The sequence below is a fragment of the Mauremys mutica genome, chromosome 3 (assembly GCF_020497125.1).
Source record: "Mauremys mutica isolate MM-2020 ecotype Southern chromosome 3, ASM2049712v1, whole genome shotgun sequence".
Classification (NCBI taxonomy): domain Eukaryota; kingdom Metazoa; phylum Chordata; order Testudines; family Geoemydidae; genus Mauremys; species Mauremys mutica.
Genome location: NC_059074.1, coordinates 4,367,043 through 4,390,919, shown reverse-complemented (window position 1 = coordinate 4,390,919; position 23,877 = coordinate 4,367,043). Strand labels below are relative to the sequence as shown.

Below are 23,877 nucleotides of genomic sequence, written 5' to 3'. Positions count from 1 at the left end.
CACTTGATGATTACCTGTTCTGTTCATTCCCTTTGGGGCACCTGGCATTGGCCACTGTCAGAAGACAGGGTACTGGGCTAGATGTACCTTTGGCCTGACCTAGTATGGCCATTCTAGTGTGCTTATGTTCCATACTTGTGGTGAGCTAATTCAAGGACAATGAGCCCATCTAGGCTGTTAACTGAATGATGAGCACCTGCTCAGATAAGACTATAATGCTTCAGTTGCAGGGAGGTGCTCCTGGAGAGGGACACTCCCTTAAAAGAGAGGAGCTCCCAGCAGCTGCAGGATAACTGCTACCTGTTAGCTTCTCCAAGCCTACAGGCCGAGACTGAAATCCCCTCACCCTAAGAAGGAGGGCTGGGAAGACACCTGAACTTAAAGGGGATATGTTTTTAGCAGAAACTGTTTGAACTAAATAATTTGGACCCCAGGGGAAGGGAATATTGCTTAAAGACTCTGGGTTTGTGTAATGTGTACCCCAAATTAAAAAACACAATAAGAGGACAAAAAAAATGCCACTATGGTTAAACAACAAAGTAAAAGAAGCAGTTAAAAGTGGAAGTTAAATCCTAATGAGGAAAATAAAAAGGAGCATAAACTCTGGCAAATGAAGTGTAAAAATATAATTAGGAATGCCAAAAAAGAATTTGAAGAACAGCTAGCCAAAGACTCCAAAAGTATTAGCAATTTTTTTTAAGGAACTTCAGAAGCAGGAAGCCTGCTAAACCACCAGTGAGGCCACTGGACAATCAAAATGCTAAAGGAGCACTAAACTGGGATACGGCCATTGTGGAGAAACTAAATGAATTCTTTGCATCTTCACGGCTGAGGATGTGAGGGAAATTCCCAAACCTGAGCCATTCTTTTTAGGTGACAGATTGTGGTGTCATTAGAGGAGGTTTTTAGAACAAATTGATAAATTAAACAGTAATAAGTCACTGGGACCAGATGGTATCACCCAAGAATTCTGAAGGAACTCAAATTTGAAATAGCAGAACTACTAACTGTGGTATGTAATCTATCATTTAAATCAGCTTCTGTACCAAATGACTGGAGGATAGCTAATGTGACGCCAATTTTTAAAAAAAGCTCCAGAGGTGATCCTGGCAATTACAGGCTAGTAAGCCTGACTTCAGTACCAGGAGAATTGGTTGAAGCTATAGTAAAGAACAGAATTGTCAGACAGCTAGATGAACATGATTTGTTGGGAAAGAGTCAATATGGTCTTTATAAAGGGAAATCATGCCTCACCAATCTACTAGAATTCTTTGAGAGGGTCAACAAACATATGGACAAGGGAAATCCAGTGGATATAAGTATCAGAGAGGTAGCCGTGTTAGTCTGGATCTGTAAAAAGCGACAGAGTCCTGTGGCACCTTATAGACTAACAGATGTATTGAAGTATAAGCTTTTGTGGATGAATACATGTGTCTGACGAAGTGGGTATTCACCCATGAAAGCTTATGCTCCAGTGGATATAGTGTACTTAGATTTTCAGAAAGCCTTTGACAAGGTCCCTCACCAAAGATTCTTAAGTGAAATAAGCTGTCATTGAATAAGAGGGAAGGTCCTCTCATGGATTGTTAACTGGTTAAAAGATAAGAAACAAAGGGTAGGAATAAATGGTCAGTTTTCAGAATGGAGAGAGGTAAATAGTGGTGTCCCCCAGGAGTCTGTTCTGGGACCAGTCCTATTGAACAGATTCATAAATGATCTGGAAAAAGGGATAAACAGTGAGGTGGCAAAATTTGCAGATGGTACAAAACTACTCAAGATAGTTAAGAGCTACAAAAGGATCTCAAAACTGTGCGACTGGGCAAGAAAATGGCAGATGAAATTCAATGTTGATAAATGCAAAGTAATGCACATTGGAAAACACAATCCCAACTGTACATATAAAATGATGAGGTCTAAATTAGCTGTTCCGGGGGGGAACGGTGAAAGCAGACCCCTGCTCATGTCCCCCCTCCAGGTCCTCTGCCCCGGGCAGTGGAGGGATCTACACTCCCCACAGCTGCCCATGCAGCTATCCCTGATCCTACTCTGGCCAGAGGGTGGGGACTCGATAATAAGACAGAAAATATTGTATTGCCTTTACATAAATCCATGGTATGCCCACATCTTGAATACTGCATGCATATGTGGTTGCCCCATCTCAAAAAATATATATTTGAATTGGAAAAGGTTCATAAAAGAGCAACAAAAATGATTAGGGGTATGGAATGGCTGCCATATGAGGAGAGATTAATAAGACTGGGACTTTTCAGCTTGGAAAAGAGACAACTAAGGGGGGATATGATTAAGGTCTATAAAATCATGAGTGGTGTGGAGAAAGTAAATAAAGAAGTGTTATTTAGTCCTTCTGATAACACAAGAATTAGGGGTCACCAAATGAAATTAATACGCAGCAGGTTTAAAACAAGCAAAAGGCAGTATTTCTTCACACAACACACAGACAACCTCTGGAACTCTTTGCCAGAGTATGTTGTGAAGGCCATGACTATAACAGGTTTCAAAAAAGAACTTAGATAAGTTCCTGGAGGATCGGTCCATCAGTGGCTATTAGCCAGGATGGGCAGGGATGGTGTCCCTATCCTCTGTTTGCCAGAAGCTGGGAATAGGCGACGGGGAATTGATCACTTGATGATTACCTGTCCTATTCATTCCCTCTGAAGCACTTGCCATTGGCCATTGTCGGAAGACAGGATATTGGGCTAGATGGACCATTGGTCTGACCTAGTATGGCCGTTGTTATATTCTTATTCTTGAACCCTGAGGGCTGTGTACCTGTAGAGCCATGCAAGGTCACAAGGGAGTGTTGTCTGGGGCGGCCACCATTTACAGCACTACCTGCAGCACTACACTAGGTCAGCAGGGGGCACTACAGGGCAAACATTCCCAGTGACAGATACCTGGAGCTTAGAGAAGTAGATTTAGAAATAACAAAAACTACCCTTGGCATTCCCCTCGTGGGGCGAGGGGGCGGCGAAAGTAGCCCCCTGCTCATGTCCCCCCTCCAGGTCCTCTGCCCCGGGCAGTGGAGGGATCTACGCTCCCCACAGCTGCCCATGCAGCTCTCCCTGATCCTACTCTGGCCAGAGGGTGGGGACTCGGAGCTGCAGCTCAGCCATGATAAGAGCCGCGTGGGCAGCTGTGGGGACATGTGGTGGACTCTCCACCTGCCCCTAGTGCTGGGGGCCCACCAAGAGCAGCCCCCAACTCATGTTGAGGGTCCACGGCTCCCTATAGCTGCCTGTATGTCTCTTACTACAACCCTGGACTGCAGCTCCAGGGTCGTTCCCCACCCCTCCCCAGCCGGAGCCATGTTGGGGAGAGCTGCACGGGCAGCTGTGGGGAGCCAATGTGGGGTCGTCGACCCTCCACCTCCACCTGACCTGGGCTGGGCAGGGAGCCCAGGGGGCAGGGACATGGGCTGGGGGTTGTTCTCGGGCCCTCCACGGGCTGGTGGACGCTGGCCTGGCTGGGGGGCGGGGCTTTGGGGAAGAGAGGAGGGGGAAGGGGGTGGTGTCTGCCATGGCGAAAAGTGGGAGGGATATGGCCCCCCCCCGACCTCCCTGGTTCTGGCGCCCGTGCTTCTGGGCACCAAGTTACAGCTATTTTGCTGCAGACCCTGGCTCTCAAGTCAGTTTGTCTGTGTCCAGGATCACTGCATGCTGACTCTCTTCCCTCTGTGAGCTTCCAACTGAGCTGACCACTCTCCCCCCTTCTTTCCCTCCTCTTTTCTATCGGGCACCTTTTTAACCCCTCAGGGTTTTTTGATCTGAACCCTAGGCTTGGGAAGGGATAAAACATCTTAATTTGCCAGGCAGGTTGTTTCTTCTCTCAATTGATGGCCCAGCCATTGTCATCTTAATTCTTTTGACGTGGGTACTGAGAAGCTGTATTGTCTCACTCTGCCTGGGTTCCTTATCAACCCCCTCTACAGTCTCCTTCATTTAACTCTATGCATTTGGTCAGGAAGCAATATCAGACTGAATAGGAAATAGTCATATGTAATATTCCTAAGAAATAGTATATTTTCCCAGTTTTTCATGAAAGAAATATAGTCTTAATATTTTAACACATTGGATTACCAAAAAAAATATTATAGACAGTTTTCCTCAAGTCTTACACTTTTTAGTTTGCCTTCAAGTGGTTGTGCACTTATACATTCTGCAGTTGGTGGGTCTGCCCAGTGCACTTGAGTGAGAGACTTTGGGTAGCAGTACTGTTGGTGTAGTTGTATGTGCCGTATGTGTCCTCATGCTTGCAGTTGATGGCATGAAGGGCGGGACCGCTATGACTCACTCGCATTTCCTTCCTACTGTCTGTGATGAGAATCAGAGCGCCCTGTGTCTCTTGGAGATGTAGTTTCTTTCTAGCTGGGTAGTGTGGTTAAATTCTGATTGTAAATAGTTATAGTGTTAGCTTAGCAGTAGTTTATCCCTTAGAATGATCTCTTATTTTAATTCCTTCCTGGAGTTTGCACTGCTGTAAATATGCAAAAGTCTCCAGGCTTTAAACAGCAGGACTCCTGCAGAGATACATTGCCATCTAACAATGGGCATTCAGTTTGTTTATTTTGTTTAGGCAAAGGACAGATGTTCAGTTTGCAGGTCCTTATCTCTAACTAAGAAGTCCAGAGAACTCCTTTTGGAAAGGTGATTCAGCCCTACTCTGATCCTGTTTACTGCTTCGTGATAGAGCTTCAGAGCGGTAGCCATGTTAGTCTGTATTAGCAAAAACAACGAGTCCTTGTGGCACCTTGGAGACTAACACATTTATTTGGGCATAAGCTTTTGTGGGCTAAAAGTGGGTTTTAGCCTACGAAAGCTTATACCCAAATAAATTTGTTAGTCTGTAAGGTGCCACAAGGACTCCTCGTTGTTTTTGTTGATAGAGCTTGAGTACTTCTCTACAAAAAGTGCTCCTTTAGTTGCATCTCAGAAGAGCATTCAAAGTTCATAGTGAAAATTAGATGCTGTTTTGCTTCTCCAGGACCTTCATCAAAGTTCTGTAAGAGATCATTGGTAAAAGACTGAGTTAAATGTAAGAAGGGCTCCTAGTCTTTGCACAAGGATGAACAACACAGATAGTTCTGCAGCACTGAATTAAGACCAGAGATCAGGGCAGAGTTCTGCATTGCGACCCACACACTACATCTCGTGCTGTGGATTGTCATTGGTTAAACTGCTTGGAAAGATTGTGCTATCAGGAAGTCCAGAATATCCTGATCAGCAGAAGACAAACATCTATGAGATCGACCTACCTCACTAAATGGAAAAGTTTCTGTGCCTGGGCTGTGTCCTATCAGCTGTCTTCTACTCAGGCTTAAGTTTTTGATGTTTTCAAATAGGATGGACTGAGAGTCCTGAGTCTTTGACTTCCATTGGTCTCCATATCAGTTATCCACCCACTGATATAGGGTACCTTGTGTTTTTTCACATCCCATGGTGGTCATGTTTCTCAAAGAGCTTATCAGAGTTTACCCACTTATTTGGGATCCAGTTCCGCCTTGGATCTCAGTGTTCTCCTGTTGTGGTTTATGGGCCCCCCTTTTGAGCCAATGGCTTCTTGCTTTCTCTTCCACCTATTGGCGAAAATAATGATTCTTTGGTGGTGATCATATCTGTCAGGAGAGTTTGAGTTGTAGGCTCTTATGGCGGACTCACCTGACATGATTCTCCACAAGGACAAAGTCTCTTTGAGGCTGCGTTCAAAGTGTGTTGAAAATCATTCTGGATTTTCACTAAAACCAATCTGTCTGCTTGCCAATTTTTCCTCCTGAAACATCATTCACACAGTCATGGGGAAAAGGCTTCATTCTCTGGATGTTTGCAGAGCTCTGTCCTTTTATATCAGTAGTATGAGACAATTTGGAGCATGACCTATGCAAAAGAATGAAAGGGAAGGCAGCTCTGCTCAATGAATCTCAGTGGATTTCATTTTGTATAAGGACCTGTTATGATTTATCTAACCACTCCTGTGAGAGAGAAACTAAATGAATTCTTTGCATCGGTCTTCACTGTTGAGTATGTGAGGGAGATTCCCAAACCTGAGCCATTCTTTCTGGGTGACAGATCTGAGGAACTGTCCCAAGTTGAGGTGTCATTAGAGGAAGTTTTGGAACAAATTGATAAACTCAGCAGTAATAAGTCTCCAGCACCTGATGGGATTCACCCAAGAGTTCTGAAGGAACTCAAATGTGAAATTGCAGGACTATTAACGGTCATCTGTAACCTATCATTTAAATCAGCTTCTGTACCAAATGACTGGAGGATAGCTAATGTGACGCCAATTTTTAAAAAGGGCTCCAGAGGTGACCCTGGCAACTACAGGCCAGTAAGCCTGACTTCAGTACCAGGAAATTGGTTGAAACTATCGTAAAGAACAAAATTGTCAGACAGCTAGATGAACATAATTTGTTGGGAAATAGTCAACATGGTTTTTGTAAAGGGAAATCATGCCTCACCAATCTCCTAGAATTTTTGAGGGGGTCAACAGGCATGTGAACAAAGGAGATCCAGTGGATATAGTATATTTAGATTTTCAGAAAGCCTTTGACAAGGTCCCTCACCAAAGGCTCTTAAGCAAAATAAGCAGTCATGGGATAAAAGGGAAGGTTCTCTCATGGGTTGGTAACTGGTTAAAAGATAGGAAACAAAGGTAGGAATAAATGGTCAGTTTTCAGAATGGAGAGAGGTAAATAGTGGTGTCCCCCAAGGATCTGTACTGGGCCTAGTCCTGTTTAACATATTCATAAACAATCTGGAAAAAGGGGTAAACAGTGAGGTGGCAAAATTTGCAGATGATAAAAAACTACTCAAGATAGTTAAGTCCCAGGCAGACTGCGAAGAGCTACAAAAGGATCTCACAAAACTAGGTGACTGGGCAACAAAATGGCTGATGAAATTCAGTGTTGATAAATGCAAAGTAATGCACATTGAAAAACATAATCACAGCTATACATATAAAATGATGGGGTCTAAATTAGCTGTTACCACTCAAGAAAGAGATCTTGGAGTCATTGTGGATAGTTCTTTGAAAACATCCATTCAATGTGCAGCAGCAGTCAAAAAAGCGGACAGAATGTTGGGAATCATCAAGAAAAGGATAGGTAATGAGACAGAAAATACTATATTGCCTCTATATAAATCCATGGTACGCTCACACCTTGAATACTATGTGCAGGTGTGTTCACCCCATCTCAAAAAAGATATGTTGGAATTGGAAAAGGTTCAGAAAAGGGCAACAAAAATGATTAGGAGTATAGAACGGTTTCCGTATGAGGAGAGAGTAATAAGACTGGGACTTTTCAGCTTGGAAAAGTGGCGACTAAGGGGGGATATGATAGAGGTCTCTAAAATCATGAGTGGTATAGAGAAAGTAAATAAGTGTTGTTATTTACTCCTTCTCATAATATAAGAACAAGGGGCCACCAAATGAAATTAATAGGTAACAGGTTTAAAACAAACACAATAAAGTATTTTTTCACGCAACGCACTGTCAACCTCTGGAACTCCTTTCCAGTGGGTGTTGTGAAGGCCAGTACTATAATGGGGTTCAAATGGGAGCTAGATAGATTCATGGAAGATAGGTCCCTGAATGGCTATTAGCCAGCATGGGCAGGAATGGTGTCCCTAGCCTCTGTTTGCCAGAAGCTTGGATTGGGTGACAGGGCATGGATCACTTGATGATAACCTGTTCTGTTCATTCCCTCTGGGGCACCTGGCATTGGCCACTGTCAGAGGACAGGATACTGGGCTTGATGGACCTTTGGTTTGACCCAGTATGTCCGTTCTTATGTTCTAATGCCCATTCTACCAGGTTTCAAGCTACTTTCTCAGTAAAGTGCCCATCCTGGATGTTTACAAAGCTGCTTACATGGTTATCAGTACATACCTTTTTGAGACACTGCACTGTTACTCAGGCATCCCAGGTTGGTTGTGGACTTTGGTGAATCAGTTTTACAGTCCTTGTTCCAGTAGACTCCACCACCTGAAATAAGAACTGCTAGTATATATGCACAATCATTTGAAGGAGGAAAAAAAGTGTTATCTGTACAGTAACTGTTCTTCAAAATGTGTTGTGCACATATATATTCCACACCCTCCCTCGTACCCCATTGCTTGAGTTGTTACCAAGTTTCTGGTATGAAGGAGTTGAGATAGTCCCACTCTTTAAGCCCTCCATTACAGACATGACAGGCAGGGCATGTGCACTGCTCCAACAGTATTATTACCAAAAATTTCTGGCACAGCCAGAATTTTCCTAAGGAGGGGTCCCAGAGTTCTTTCTCTGCTCCTAGTGCTGCACACTCTGATCCCTTCCCAACCACCGCTATCCCCACACCCAGCCTTGAGCTCTCTGACAGCTGTCCCCTATGCCCAGTCCTGAGTTATCCAATGCTGCCTTTGCACCCAGACCCACACTCTCTGCCTGCACATCCAGCCCTGTACTCTTTTCCCGAACATTGCCCCACACCCAGCTCTGAGCTTGCCTCCTGCACCCTCCCTATCCCACAGCCTGCAATCTCCCTATCCCACAGCCAGTCCTGGGCTCTTATCCAGAGAGGTGGTCAGCATGGAGAGCACCATACCCACCAGGGGCCAGGCAGTTCTGGGACACCCAGACCCCATTCTCCTGTCTCTACTTCCCCAGTAGGTGCCAAAAGCCTGGATCCAATTCTCCCACCCTCCTGAGGACTGGGGGTTGGGGTGCCTGGTGCCCATGGGAGTCAGAAGGACTGCAAATGCCGGGGTGGGTGATAAGGTTGCAATGCCACTTAGAGTTGGCCTGGCCATCTCTCCATTATGCCAGTGGGGAAGGGGCTCTGCTGTTATGACACCTGCCTCTGGTCAGGGGCCAATGTGGGGGGGGAGACTGGGTCCCATGTCCTTCTCATCATTGCACCCGTGCTGACTCAAGTGTACTGGGTGCACATACACCAACAGTGGAATGTATCTGTGGACAATCCATCTGGAAGAACAATTGCTATACAGGTACCAAGTAATCATTTTTTTCCAATTGTTTTGTCTCTGAAGGTGGCACAAACTAATTAAATTAAAATATAATATCTATTGCCTCACATTGTAAAGTCAAATGACTTTAATCTCAAAATTCTTTCAAAAGTGGCATGAACAAATAAGTGTTTGTGACAGTAGAAAGTCTCTACTATTAGTCACTTGGGCTTATTTTCATAATACACATATGAATTTGCCAGTTGGAAATAATATAGCTATCCCAAACTTGCATCAGTTTATAATGTGCTTTTTCTTACATTTCCTAAGCGTCGCACATACTAAATTTCTATACCTTGAGGAGTTCACAGTTGAAAAATGACAAAGGTTTAGATTTGATTAACTAGCACCAGGCAATAATGTACTTGAGGGAAATATTTTACCACATGAACTGAATGTTTAAAGAAAAAAGGTTGAAAAGTAAATAGGGTTTTTTCATTTTGATTTATAGGGGCTCAGAATTTTGATGTCATCAGACTTTCAACATATCGGACTGCCTGCAAACTGAGATTTGTGCAGAAAAGATGTAATCGTAAGTCATAACACTGTACCCTTCCATAAGCAGGTTGATTACTACATATGTATTTGATTTGGGAATATGCTATACATGCAAGTTTAAAGAGTAAAGATTATATCTTGGCAATTGCGGAAACTATAGTTTAAAACAGATTTTACTTTATTTTAGAAATTAAAAACAGTGATGGAATCATTAATAAAACATAAGTGAAATTTTAAAAATTAAGGCATGTGCAGTATTTATCTGCACTTCTTGAAATCTTAGGTAGAATATTAGCTGATTATATAATTCACTTATGAATATTTACCATACAGTATGATCTAAGAAGTTAAGTTTTGTCGTATTTTAGTCAGTGTTTTCTCATACAGTTCATTGATCTTATAGTTCGTTAATAAAGATTAATCCACAGGGTAATGTATGATGATAGTCTTTACATTAATTCTTCAAACTAGGTTATTGCATTATATTTGTAATCTATTGTGTTGATCGCTGTGGAGCACAAAGCAGAGTAGATTTATGGACTTAAGAACAAATCCTTCCTTCCCTTGGATGACCCTAGATAAAGTGGAACTGGTGTAATTCAGTTGTGGGGAAAGACAGAGCATGACTTCGGGGACCTGTGCAGAAGGTGTGCAATATTGTGTGCTGCAATCGAATGGGGGGGATGGTGCACCTGCCAAAGGGATTGTCTGTGTGGTTTGGGAGAGGATTATTTTCTCTCTTCTCATTCCTTTGGAGAACCCCTTAATCAGCTGTGCACTGAGGACAACAATTGCCTCTTAATTCATAGAGGTGAGTGAAAAATACTTCCCCTGGATCAGCCCAAGATACTGTTTATAGAATTTTTGCAAAGCTCTTTATTTTTAGCTGTTACTTGTATAGTTTTTATAACCTATCTTGTTAAAAAGCTTGTGTTTTCAGCTCTCTCTCATAGCTAGTAGAGGGATAGTGTCCTGAAGTGGTGGCTTTAACCTTCTAGTATGGTCTCTTTTGCTATGGTTCCATTCGTGATGGCCCAAGGATAAAGTTCTGAAAGTTTTCAGATCAGGGTTTCTATTATGGTAGCTAAATATTTCTAAAAAGAAAGAAGTGAAGCTGGGTCTCAGCTTCCTCTTAGTAAATAAAGCAAAATTTGTAATTAACTAGGAGGCAAGTCAGTGGTGAATATAAAGCTTGTTCTAGTAGAGTTACTGTTTTCAGATTCGCTTTTACACCATTTTAGAAGCATGATGTATGTTTCATTCTTGCAAGTGTGGAGAAGGAATCTGCCTAATTTATTTTGGGGTCTCACACAAAAAATATTGACAGAAAAATACCCATTTACAAGCATACTTTCTGAAAAATGTAAACCAGTCTTTGTTTCAGTCCAACCAAAATATAGCATGACTTATCTTGGGCAGCAGACAATGGATAATAGGAAGAAAAAGGAAAGGTCACCAGTGATGTGGGGTTACATCATTGATAGAGTCAAAAGAACCAAAAGCATGGATTTGACAGCCTTACATAACAATGTACAATAAAGTGTATTTAACTTGGCCTGGTCAGTGACTCAGCACAGAAATCTGACTGTACTGTACTGTCATGTGGAAGATGCAAATTCAAGACTCATTTTGAGCTTTTCACAATGTGGTAGGAGGATCTAAGAACATCAAAATATGCAACACCATCTTGTTTTAAGAATTTCTCATGTGAATTATTTAAGGTTGAGCTAAAAAGGGAAATAAGTATTTCAGGGTTAAGGTCTCTTTTACCTGTAAAGGGTTAACAAGCTCAGTAACCTGAGAAACACCTGACAAGAGGACCAATCAAGGGACAGGATAATTTCAAATCTCTGTGGAGGGAAGCCTTTGTCTGTGTTCCTTGTTTGCTCTGTGCTCTCTTTGGATCTAAGAAAGACCAGACATGTCTCCAAGTTCTCCTGGAGTATTTCCTACTATCTAGTATAGTGAGTATTAGTTAAAAAGGCGGATTAGTCTTTTGAGTTGCTTTCTGTATTTGCAATTCTGTGTTTTGCTATAGAATTTCTTTACTTCTGTACTGTTATTGCTTTTACTGAGAAAGAAAGGAGGGGGGATTCTCTCCAGAGATTGATAAGTTTAGACCCTGTGTATTGTTCCATCTTGGTATTACAGAGACAGTTACTTTCTTTTTATTCTTTAATAAATCTTTTCTGTTAAGGACTTGGTTGATCTTTCCTTGGGTGAATTCTCAGGGAAAGGGGAGGAGGGAGGAGGACGGCATCCCTCTGTAGTTGGATCCCGGTATCTCTCCTAGGAAAAGGGAGGGGGGAGGAAGCAGGGGGGAATGGTTTATTTCTCCTAGGTGTAAGAACTCCATGGATTTGGGGCTCTTGGGATCCCCAAGGATTTGGGGGAAGGACTGTGTCCCAATACACGTACATTATTGGGTGGTGGCAGCTTTTACCAGATCTAAACTAGGATTTTAGTTTAGAGGAGTCCATGCAGGTCCCCATTTTGGAACCCAACAGCTCTAAGTGGGGGTGAGACCTATGACATGTACTGTCATGTGGAAGATGCAAATTCAAGACTCATTTTGAGCTTTTCACAATGTGGTAGGAGGATCTAAGAACATCAAAATATGCAACACCATCTTGTTTTAAGAATTTCTCATGTGAATTATTTAAGGTTGAGCTAAAAAGGGAAATAAGTATTAAGCAATAAATGATGTATTTGAAGTGTAAAGAAGGCCTGAAACTTCTTTTTGGAAGTCTTATTTTTGTTTTTTACATTAGAAATTCAGGTTTTGGCTATCTTGGAATGGTGACAAATTGAAAAACTGTTAGGATTATGACAGTGCAAGTACCAAGGAAGTAAAAGTCTTGTGAAACTAGGGCCTGGATTAAACAGAAAGTTGCACCACTGTAACTAAAGATATGATATTGTACCAATTTAGGTAAGGCAGTGCAATTTCATCTATGGCTATTGCTTTAAATTGATGTACGACTTGTGTAAACACAATAGACACTCAACTATATTAGTCTGGTAAAAACATTATAACCCTCCTATTGTGGAAACCATTACATCAATATAAAGGTGCTCTATACTGGAATAAAAGTTGTAAAATTCCTGTACAATAGGGGTTATACCAGTACAATGATTGTAATTACTAAATACAGCACTCCCTAACTGAAATAGTTATACTGGTACAAAGTCTGTGTAGACTACACTGTAGTGACCACACAATTACACCAATTTAACTAGGGCTATGTCTACGCGGCGCTGCAGCGCAGACTTTGGTGCATTCTTCAGTTCACATCCCCGAAGTGTTCTGTTCTCACTGTCCCACATGGATGCTGCTGGCGCTAACTAAAAGGTGTCTAGTTTGCTTTAACATAGTCCTCTTTCAAAAAAGACCATGCTAACACAAGCTAGGTACCTTTTTGTTCGCAACAGCAGCAGTTGTGTGGGACAGTTAGGGTATGTCTACACTACCCGCTGGATCAGCGGGTAGTGATCAATCTATCGAGGATTGATGTATTGCGTCTCGTCTAGACGCAATACATCGATCCCCGAATGCGCTCCTCGTCGACTCTGGAACTCCACCAGGGGGAGCGGCGGCCGTCGATCCCGCGCCGTGAGGACGCGAAGTAAGTCAATCTAAGTCGATCTAAGATACGCAACTTCAGCTACAAGAATAGCGTAGCTGAAGTTGCGTATCTTAGATTGATCTCCCCCCCAGTGTAGACCAGGCCTTAGAGTGCAACAATTGCACTCTCCATTTCACATCCCCGAAGTCTGCACTGTGGTGCAAAGTAGACAAGACCTAAATTGGTGCAACATCACAACTTAAGTTAAACGGTGTAACTTGTGTGTGTAGACAAGGCCTAAGAAGGGAGTGTTTTATTTATAATTTAAAATGCAGATATTGGGTTCACTAAAACCTACTTAACTGAGGGTATGTCTACAATAGCGACTGTCCATCTGTCTTGTCCCATAATCCCCCAATGTCCTTGTTTAAACCCCAAAAGCATGAAGGTGAGTGGAGGGTGACTAAGCTAGTGTGTCTGAGGTGTGTGGGTAAGTACGTGTCTCAGGCTCGGACATGACCCCATATCCATACCAATTTGCAATGTGGAGTTAAGGAGCTTGTACCAGTCTCGAGTGTCAGTACTCATCCACCCCCAGTCCCACAATGCATTGAATGCTTTTCTTCTTGAGTCCTACTCAAACTATAAAGGACCCTGTCCTCCCGTTTTCACCAATAATAGCGAGCTGTGGTGACCATATCAGAACAGGTTTCTGCCATACTCTTTTGAGCAATATAAGTAAATGTGGATCCTACTTTGAGAGCAGCTGCCTGGTCCTCCAACTACACTTGGGTGCTGATTAATGTGTGATTGGAGTACAATGTCCTCCACAACTTTGCCCAAAGCAGAAGGAACATGTATTTCAGGAAATTTCACAGAAGCTTTGGATCAGGTGGACATTGAGCTGACTCCAGCCCGTTCCAGGAAAGCATCAAGCACTTGAGGCTCCTGCACAGGAGGGCAAAAGGCTAGAACAGCTATAAGAACATAGGAAAGGCCATAGTGGTCAGACCAATGGTCCATTTAGCCTGGTATTCTATCTTTCAATAGTGGCCACTGCCAGATGCTTCAGAGAATGAACAGAAGAGGGCAATTTATCAAATGATCCATCCACTGTCGTCTAGTCTCAGCTTCTGTCAGTTAGAGGTTTAGGGATATCTGGAGTATGGGATTGCGTCCCTGGCCATCTTGACTAATAGCCATCAATGGACCTATCTTCCATGAACTTATCTAATTGTTTTTTGAACCCAGTTATACTTTTGACCGTCACAGCTTCCCTGGCAATGAGTTCCACAGCTTGACTGCGCTGTGTGAAGAAGTACTTCCTTACATTTGTTTAAAAACTGCTGCCTATTAATTTCATTTGGTGACCCCTGGTTTGTGTGTTATGTGAAGGAGTTAAAGAAAACTTCGTATTCACTTTCTCCACACCATTCATGATTTTAGAGACCTCTCTCATATCTTCCCCCTTAGTCGCCTTTTCTAAGGTGAACAGTCCCAGTCTTTTTAATCTCTCCTCATATGGAAGCTGTTCCATACTGCTAATCATCTTTGTTGTCCTTTTTTGGTATTTTTTCCATTTCTAATGCATGGTTTTTTGAGATGGGGTGACCAGAACTACATGCAGTATTCAAGGTGTGGGTGTACCATGGGTTTATATAGTGGCATTATGATATTTTCTGTCTTATTGTCTAGTCCTTTCCTAATGGTTCCTAACATTCTATTAGCTTTTTTGACTGCCGCTGCACACTGAGCAGATGTTTTCAGATAACTATTGCGACAAAGTTCCTCCTCTACCTTGGTGGGTCCTGTGCTTATTGGTGGATTTTGCTAGCCTCAGAGATCTTCCTGTGTTGGATCAGGAGTTGGGAGGTTTTGGGGGCAACCCGGGCCCACCCTCTACTCCAGGTTCAAGCCCAGGACCCTGTGGATTGCAGCTGTCTATAGTGGCTCCTGTAAGAGCTGCATGACAGCTACAACTCCCTGGGCTACTTCCTCATGGCCTCCTCCAAACACCTTCTTTATCCTCACCACAGGACCTTCCTCCTGGTGTCCGATAACGCTTGTACTCCTTAGTCCTCCAGCAGCTACACCCTCTCACTCTCAGCTCCTTGCACCTCTTGCTCCCAACTCCTCGCACGCGCACCACAAACTGAAGTGAGCTCCCTTTTAAACCCAGGTGCCCTGATTAGCTTGCCTTAATTGATTCTAGCAGCTTCTTGATTGGCTGCAGGTGTTCTAATCAGCCTGTCTGCCTTAATTGTTTCCAGAAAGTTCCTGATTGTTCTGGAACCTTCCGTTACCTTACCCAGGGAAAGGGGACCTACTTAACCTGGGGCTAATATATCTGCCTTCTATTACTCTGCTGTAGCCATCTGGCTTGACCCTGTCACACTATCCATGATGACCCAAGATCTTTCTTGATTAGTAACAGCTAATTTAGATCTCATCAATTTTTATGTATAGCTGGGATTATTTCTTTTCCAATGTGTGTTATTTTGCACTTGTCAACATCAAATTTTATCTTCCTTTTTGTCACCCAGTTTTGTGAGATCCCTTTGTACCTCTTTGCAGCCTGTGTTGGCCTTAACTATCTTGAGTAATTTTATATTATCTGCAAACTTCTGCCACCTCACTTTTACCCCCTTTTTCAGACCTGTATTGAACAGCATACGTCCCAAACCACCAGATCCGTGGGGACCATGCTATTTACCTCTCTCCATTCTGAAAACTGACCATTTACTCCTATTCTTTGTTTCCTGTCTTTTAACCAGTTACTGATCCATGAGAGGACCTTCCCACTTATCACATGACCGCTTACTTTTTTTAAGAGCCTTTGGTGGGGGCCTTGTTAAAGGCTTTCTGAAAGTGCAAGTACACTAGATCACCTTTGTCCACCCCCTCAAAGAATCCTAATAGATTGATGAGGCATGATTTCCTTGTACAAAAGCCATGTTAGCTCTTCACCAATGTCATGTTTGTTTATGTGTCTGATAATTCTGTTCTTTACTATAATTTCAACCAGTTTGCCCGGAACAGAAGTTATGTTTACTGGCCTGTAATTGCCACAGTTGCCGCTGGACCTTTTTTTTAAAATCTGCATTATATTAGCTATTCTCCAGTCATCTGGTACAGAGGCTGATTTAAGTGATAGATTGCATACCAGAGTTAATAGTTCTGCAATTTCAGATTTCCTTCCAAACTCTTGGGTGAATACTGTTTGGTCCTGGTGACTTCTTATTGTTTAATTTTTCAATTTGTTCCAAAACGTCCTCTGTTGACACCTCAATCTGGGACAGTTCCTCAGATTTGTCACCTAAAAAGAATGGCTTGGGTGTGCAGTTCTTCCCCATATCCTCTGCAGTGAAGACAGGTGCAAAGCATTAATTTAGCTTCTCCGCAACAGTACTGTCTTCCTTCAGTGCTCCTTTAGTACTTCCATGGTCCAGTGGCCCTACTGGCTGTTTGGCAGGCTTCCTGCTTCTGATATGCTTAAATAAATTTTGCTGTTTGTGTCCTTAGCTAGTTGTTCTTCAAATTCTCGTTTGGCCTTCCTAATTATGCTTTCATACTTGACTTGTCAGAGTTTATGCTCCTTTCTATTTTCCTCACTAGCATTTGACTTCCAATTTTTAAGGGATGACTTTTTGCTTCTAAATGCCTCTTTTCTTCGATGTTTAGCTATGGTGGCATTTTTTGGTCCTCTTGCAGTTTTTTTTATTGGGTATACATTGAGTGTGATCGCTCTTATTTTAAATAGTCTCTATGCAGTTTGCAGGCATTTCACCCTTCTGACTATTCTTTTTTAATATCCATTTAACTGGATTCCACATTTTTGTGTAGTTTCACTTTGTGAAGTTAAATGGTACTATGGTGAGTTTCTTTGGCATTTTCACCCCACAAGGATGTTAAATGTAATTACATTATGGTCACTATTATTGAGTGATTCAGCTATATTCACTTCTTGGACCAGAATGTGTGCTCCACTTAGGACTAAATCAAAACTGGCTCTCTCCTTGTGTGTTCTAGGACAAGCTGCCCCCAAAAGCAGTCATTTAATGTGTCTAGAAATTTTATGTCTGCATTTCTTCTTGAGGTGACATGTTCCCAGTCAGTTTGGGGATAGTTGAAATCCCCCATTATTATTATTTTTATTAGGTTTTCTGTTTTTTGTAGCCTCTTTAATCTCCCTGAGTATTTCACAGTCACTATCACCATCCTGATCATGGGGTCAATAGTATATCCCTACTGCTAAACTCTTATTGTTCAAACATGGTATGTCTATATAGAGATGCCATGCAACAGTTTGATTCATTTAAGATTTTTACTTTATTTGACTCTGCTTTCTTTCACATGTAGAGCTACTTCCTCACCAGTATGACCTACTGTGTCATTCCAATATATTTTGTACCCTGGTATTACCACATCCCTTTGATTATCTTCATTCCACCACGTTTCTATGATGCCTATTATATCAACATCCTCATTTAATGCCAGGCACTTTAGTTCACCCATTTTAATATTTAGACTTCAAGTATTGGTATAAAAGCATCTGTACATTTTGTCAGTATGTCATTGTCCAATGGGATACTGATGAGGGCCAGGATGAGGAGGCAGCAGGGACTACGGAGGATGTCCCAGAAGACCCAAAGGATGAGGCGCATGTGTCTTTTGCACCTTTACCTAGACGAGCTGGTTGAGGAATCCCCTCTTTGCCTCCCCTACCCCCCGACAAACCTGAGGAGGACCCCGAGTTGTGGCAGGAAGCAGAACCTGAGGCTGGTAAGTTACAGTGGACCCCCATCTTCCCTGTCAATATGCGCTCTTGCTCTGGTGTTACATTGCTGATTTTAAGCCCAATCCTTGTTCTGCTCAACCCAGAAATATCCCCAAGCAAGACACTGCTATAAATCAATTATTTGTATTGATTTCTGATGAGTTACTTGGGGGTTAGGAGTCACTATTATGCATTTGGCTGAAGCTATGTCTTAAAAACAGATTATTAGAGAAAAATCACTGTGCCCTGTGTGTGTACTTTTCTTGGCAAGCAGTCAGGCAGCAATGACCTGGGGCTGCGTGAACCGGGGAAAGGGAGCAGGTAGATTTACCAAGTTCCTGGTTGAGTATAGGACAATTGTAAAAACTGTACAAAACTTAGTTTGTCTGAAGCTAATAACAGTTGTCTTTCATCCCTTGGAAGATTACATTGTTTCTGTACTTTTATCACCCAACCCCAAGCTTACTGTCCTCTTACAAAACTGAGCCACGTGGAATGGGGAGAAGGTTTGAGATGGAGGGGTGGGCTGCGGAAGGGGAAGGGAATACTTTGAGGAAAAGTTAGTCACAGCAGTCCTTTCTCCCTTGGAAGATTGCAAATTTTTTCCTGTCCCGATCCCTGGTGTCTTGCCTCGCCCCACACTGAGCCATGCTGCAGGAAATGGAGGTGGGAGAAGGATCCAGACTGGCAGTTGGATAAACACAGTGTGGTGTCCCTTTGCAGTGGAGAAGTGAGGGGTCTGTGGTGCAGATCTGAATCTTCAGAGAAGAAAATACAGTTGCAGTATCTTTCTTTCCCTCCATTTCTCCATTGCTAGATAGGCACGGGGCAGAATTTTCTGGTGATGCCAGGGGTTGTGGATGGTGCTATATGTTGTTTACATCTCCCTATACACAGAAACTCCATATGTTAGCTGAGAATATAGTCAATTTCCAGTTGAATTGCCTCTTAATCCTGTAAGTATATTTCACCAAATTCTGGCATATCAGAAACACCAGCTAGGTCTTGAGGTTCAGTGGCAGTGTTGCAAATCTGCTTGGTCCACCTTCAGAGCTACCCAAACCCATCCATTCAGCAATATGAAGAGGGTTGACCATTAGCAGAAAAGTCTTTTGCATAGATTGCCAGATCTTCTCCACAGGACTGCAAAGCCATCTCTTTTCTATTCTGGTACCTTGAAAACTGTTACGTTCTCCAAATGGTCGCCAGCCTTTAAAGAATAATTTGCATACTGATAACATAGCCCCTGAAAGGAAATGTCCCTCCCCCTGCTTTGAGACACTATGAAAATTTTAATTTCTTTAAAACATTAGTACATTTTTCTTACCATTCATAGCCTCTGCTCCTTCCTCCTGGTATGCAAAAGTTGTCTGAGAACCAAGGATAGTATAATAGTTGCATTCATGGAATGATGAAAAACATCATAAGTTGTGGCCTTCCACAGCAAAGTTATTTATGTGATAGGAATTTCTCAGCTTCTTTCAAAGGAAAAAAAATGCTACCTTGTCTTTGAATTGGCAGGACCTTCATCTCCTGAGAGGGAATCCATTCTGTCAGGAGAGCAGGCGCGGTATCTCAGAGACAACAGGGGCAGATGGAGAAGGACCCTCAAAGAGCTACTCGGAGAGATGGACAGGAGGAACAAGGAGCAGTCTGAGTTCCTCGAGGCATGAGAGGATTGGTCTCCCCAGTAGGAAGACACACTGGTGAACTGGTTCATGAGCAGGAGGCAAGCCATAGGGAACGGGAGCATTCCCTATTGGAGAGGCTCGTAGAACTGGCGGTCGACTGAGTTCGGGATCTGCTTGCTGCCACCTCCTTCTCCAGCTGCCGCCCAGGGTACATCTGAGCCAGACGACCTAACCCCCAAGTGACCAGAAGGGGACAATGGAGCCTGCAAGATTCCTGGGACAAATTCCCTCCTCTGTTATCCAAAATCCTTTTGCTGTGGGACACCCCTGAGCATCCAAGAGGGGAAAGATGAGCTTGCAGGAGTCCCTGAATCTCACCAAGTGTTATCGTTTCCTTGACTCTTGTCCTAGTATAATGAACATAAGATATTTTTAGGTTCTTGATTGGGCCCCACAATTCACAGCACATGAATTGCAATAGTGTAACTATCTGGTGCTATTATACTACAGACACTTTTCTGTCTGCATCCCCCTCTTCTTCTGTTCAGAAATATCTGAAGGCCCAAGGATATATGCACATGATGGGGAAGTGCAGTTAGTGCTCTGTACATAGAGAAATTATGAGTTCTTGGTGCAGCAGAACACACAACCTAAGTGTTCTGGGGCTGGAGGTTTGGTGCAAGTTCCTAAGACGGCTCTAGAAAGGTCTGTTTTATCATTCAAAAGTTCCTTGGTCTAAAGCCACTGCTGGTCATCCCAGGTTTCCAAAATGATGTGATCCTCCAACACTTATTTGTTCTCCTGCACCAGAAGTGATGGTCCACTCCAGGATATACTGTGACAATACTGGCATTCACCATATCTATACCATATGAGCTAAATTACTTGTCATTTAGCAGCAAGGTCAGCAGTCTTTGGTACGTCAAATTTCTGCCCAAATTCCACTTATCATCTTGCTAAACACCTACTCCACTGCATAACTGCTTATCCCGCACTAAGGAGCAGGAGCAGACCCACATCATCATACCATTGCTCTGTCTTCCATCCACTTTGGCAGGGAATAACAGTGAGGGGAGATGTAGTGAGGATCTACAACTGATAGATTTGTGAAGGTGGGGGACAGTACCTGGAACACAGAGCAAAGCGGTTTCTAGAGTGTCTCCCTGTCTGCACTGTGCCCTGGGATACTGCCTCTGTAATTGTAACACTAATGTTGTGTAACAGTGGCAGCGTGGATGTGGGTAAACGCATGTACCTAGCATTATATTTGTGTCCAGTACAGCATATGTGGACACTTGGCATAAGTATGGCAAGCATGCCTGAGTATGTACATGTCTAGTGACTGAATACGCATGCCAATGTAGACATAACTGAAAATGCTTAAGAGAAAAATGCTTTGAGGATTTATTTTCCATTTCTCCTTCAAGAGCTTAGAAAATTCCAGATTTATATTAATCATTCTAGAAGTCATACAACAAAAAAAGGAAGACATGACACTGTTTCCTAAGGGAAAAACAGTCAAAGAACAACCTAATACTGAAAACAGCTTTTACCTCTCTTGGAAATTATTTTCTTATTAGTTTTATTAACATTTATCACAACTTAGTTTCCGTACGTGCACTCCTTTATTAGTTCAAAGGCCACTTGGTGTAGATTACACCCAATTTACAAACATTAAGTCCACATACATCTCTGTATTTCAAAATGGCGGCTGCACCCACCAGTCAGCTTTCGTTTCATGCTAAAGCCCTGACCATAAACTGTTTAGTAGCCCACGCCACAAAGGGCATGTACCATCTACCTGTTTTCCTTTCCCCTCCCTACATCTATCCTGCTCAGAATGGCAGCATGGCGTAGCCACAACCTCTACTCCATCTGCCCTCTACTGTGTTCCAACAGCATATTCAACTAAAGAAAAATTCAGGTATGTGAAATTCAGTAGTTTGAGATGAAGTTACAGGAAAAAAATGGTTAGTATTCTCAGTTTGCATAAGGTAGACATGGGTATTGCATGCCCATAAAGGTACTAAGACTACAGCTTCCTGCTGATATTGAGAGAGAGATATGCCCTGTAACACACATTTGTACAGGAAAATAAGTTTACTTGAGGAATGGTCTATCCGTACAACCCTGAATGGCTTTTTACAGAGTTTGAGAAAGACAAACAGTTAAGGCTTCAAACAATCAGTACAAAACCTGGTGTATTTTTCTCTGCATGTTGGCTACTACTTATCACCCTATTAATCTCTATGTGCGTACACATTGATTATTTAATAATTTGTTCTAGTATCTTTCCAGGAATTGAAGTTAGACTCACTGGTCTATAATTCCCTGGATCCTCTTTGTTCCCCTTTTTAAAGTTAGGTACTATGTTTTCCCTTCTGCAGTCCTCTGGGACCTTACCCATCCTTCATGAGTTCTCAAAGATAATTGCTAATGGTTCTGAGCTTGCTTCAGCAGCTCTTTAAGTACCTTAGGGTGAATTTCATCAAGCTCTGCTGACTTGAATACATCTAACTTATGTAAATATTCTTTGACCTGTCTTAACCTCCCCTGTAGATATGGGGAAAAAGCAGACTCTAAGACTGAGAAATTGCTTGTTGTTTTTTTTCTCTGGAGATTATGGGGGATAGTTGCACAGTCTTTGTCCCTGCTATGGCTCGCTGTTCCCTTCCAGTTGTGTAGCATTACACTTCACAGTGTAATTTGCTGGTCTGCCTTTTGCCCTTTTGAATAAGGCCATTCTCCACCTCCTAGTCACCCACCTCAGTGTAACATCATTGAGAGTCAGAACAGCCTAAAGGGGAGGGATAGGGGATTACTATCCAGCTTTCTCCCAGATGCCCTATGATACTACATAGGCACCCCCAAGGCACAGCCTAAACAGTGAAGCAAACCAAGAACATAATTCCCAACCCCCCACATCCTCCAAGCCACAACTGGAAACCCAGATAGCATATATTGCACATCCAAAAATCCCAATCTAGCCCTCTTCATGCACATACCATTTATAATCTCTGCGCCCCCTTCTCCCCTCCCCGCCAAGAATGGGAAGAATCTCAGGAAAGGGAAATCAAAAATATTTATGATAGCCTTGGGAATGTGAATATAACTGCTTGTTGTTTTTTCCCCCTACTCCCCCAGCTATGGCACCTGCAGTGGGCAGACCTGCAAGGATGGGACCTTTATGAATGACTGAGTGGCTGGCTAACTTAAAGGGAAGAAACAGAAAACTGTGGAGGCAATGTTTCCAGACCTCACTGCAGGACCCCCAAATTGAAAACAGCAGCAAGCAGGAGGTCTGAGAGGAAAAGACAGGGAGATATCAGAGAAAGTTTTGCAGTGGCCAGAGACCGCATTGCCATGACAAAAGACACAGTAGAGAAGGATATGCATGCAGCAGCAACTCTTGGAGGCAATCCAGAATCCGGATGCTCAGCTGTAGTGCATGCTGGTAGCAGGCACACAGACAATCCAGTGTCCTCAACCAGGACCCAGCCATGTTCTGCAATCCCGGGACAATACAGGGTACTGGGAACACAGGCATATGTTCCCCACAGCCCCTAAACAGCCATTCTCCCAGATACCATTCCCCACTCCAGCCGAAACTCGAGGCAGTGAGAACAGTTTTACCTGGGAACCCAGTTCTTTTAGACATGTAACGACCCTGATACTTAGAGCCCCGACATGCGACCCCGAAAAAGCAGAAGAAGAAGAGGCAGAGGCAAGACATATGCTTGCCTGTTAATTGGAGCATACCCATTCTTGTGTTTTCCCCTCCATTGCACAGTGTCACTTTAAAGAAGTATTTCATTGTTTTAATTAAAGGTTCATTTCTGCTTGTTACACAACACGTTATTTAATAATAAAAACGATTAAAAATTCATTCAAAATTATTTGGTAATGCATGGTACACAGAAAAGCTGTTACTTTTCCATAAGCCATAGGTTTTTATAAAAATATAAAGACACAGTTGCAAGATGAAATAAGAAATGCCACCCAGTTACTACTTATTTGGTGTATGCAATCCAGTTAGGCCACGCCACGCCACAGTGTTCTTATTAGCTATACAGACGCTCTCTGACTTACACAAGCGTTCCGTTCTGGAACGCCTTGCATAACTCGAATTTTGCGTAAGTCAGACACGTATACTGGAGCATTATGCAAAAACAAAAAACAAACAAAAAAATCCCTCCTATTTCTAGCTTACGGAACTTTTTCTGAAAGTACGGAGTTGCGTAAATCGGCGTTGTGTAACCCGGGGGGTATCTGTATTCAAGGCCATACATAGAAGGTGCTGCAATGTTCATAATTCATTCCCCACTGTCACCTGGATAATAGCTGCACTTACAGCTGCACATTTTCAGGCCTGAGACTAAAAG

At 42.8% G+C, this 23,877-nt stretch overlaps 1 protein-coding gene and 1 long non-coding RNA gene across 9 annotated transcripts in view; both read left to right on the top strand.

The window, feature by feature from the left end:
* Nucleotides 1–23,877, top strand: part of DTNB (dystrobrevin beta) — a 354,166-nt gene that overhangs the window by 35,791 nt on the left and 294,498 nt on the right. For all 8 annotated transcript variants that reach the window (XM_045010065.1, XM_045010062.1, XM_045010063.1 and 5 more), the window contains exon 3: nucleotides 9,475–9,555. In XM_045010065.1, coding sequence (XP_044866000.1) covers nucleotides 9,475–9,555 — 81 coding nt within the window. The remainder of the gene's footprint in view (nucleotides 1–9,474; nucleotides 9,556–23,877) is intronic.
* On the top strand, nucleotides 17,783–23,244 carry LOC123366516. Its single transcript, XR_006578115.1, has 3 exons — nucleotides 17,783–17,869; nucleotides 19,386–20,412; nucleotides 22,640–23,244. It is a non-coding gene; the product is annotated as an uncharacterized LOC123366516 (long non-coding RNA).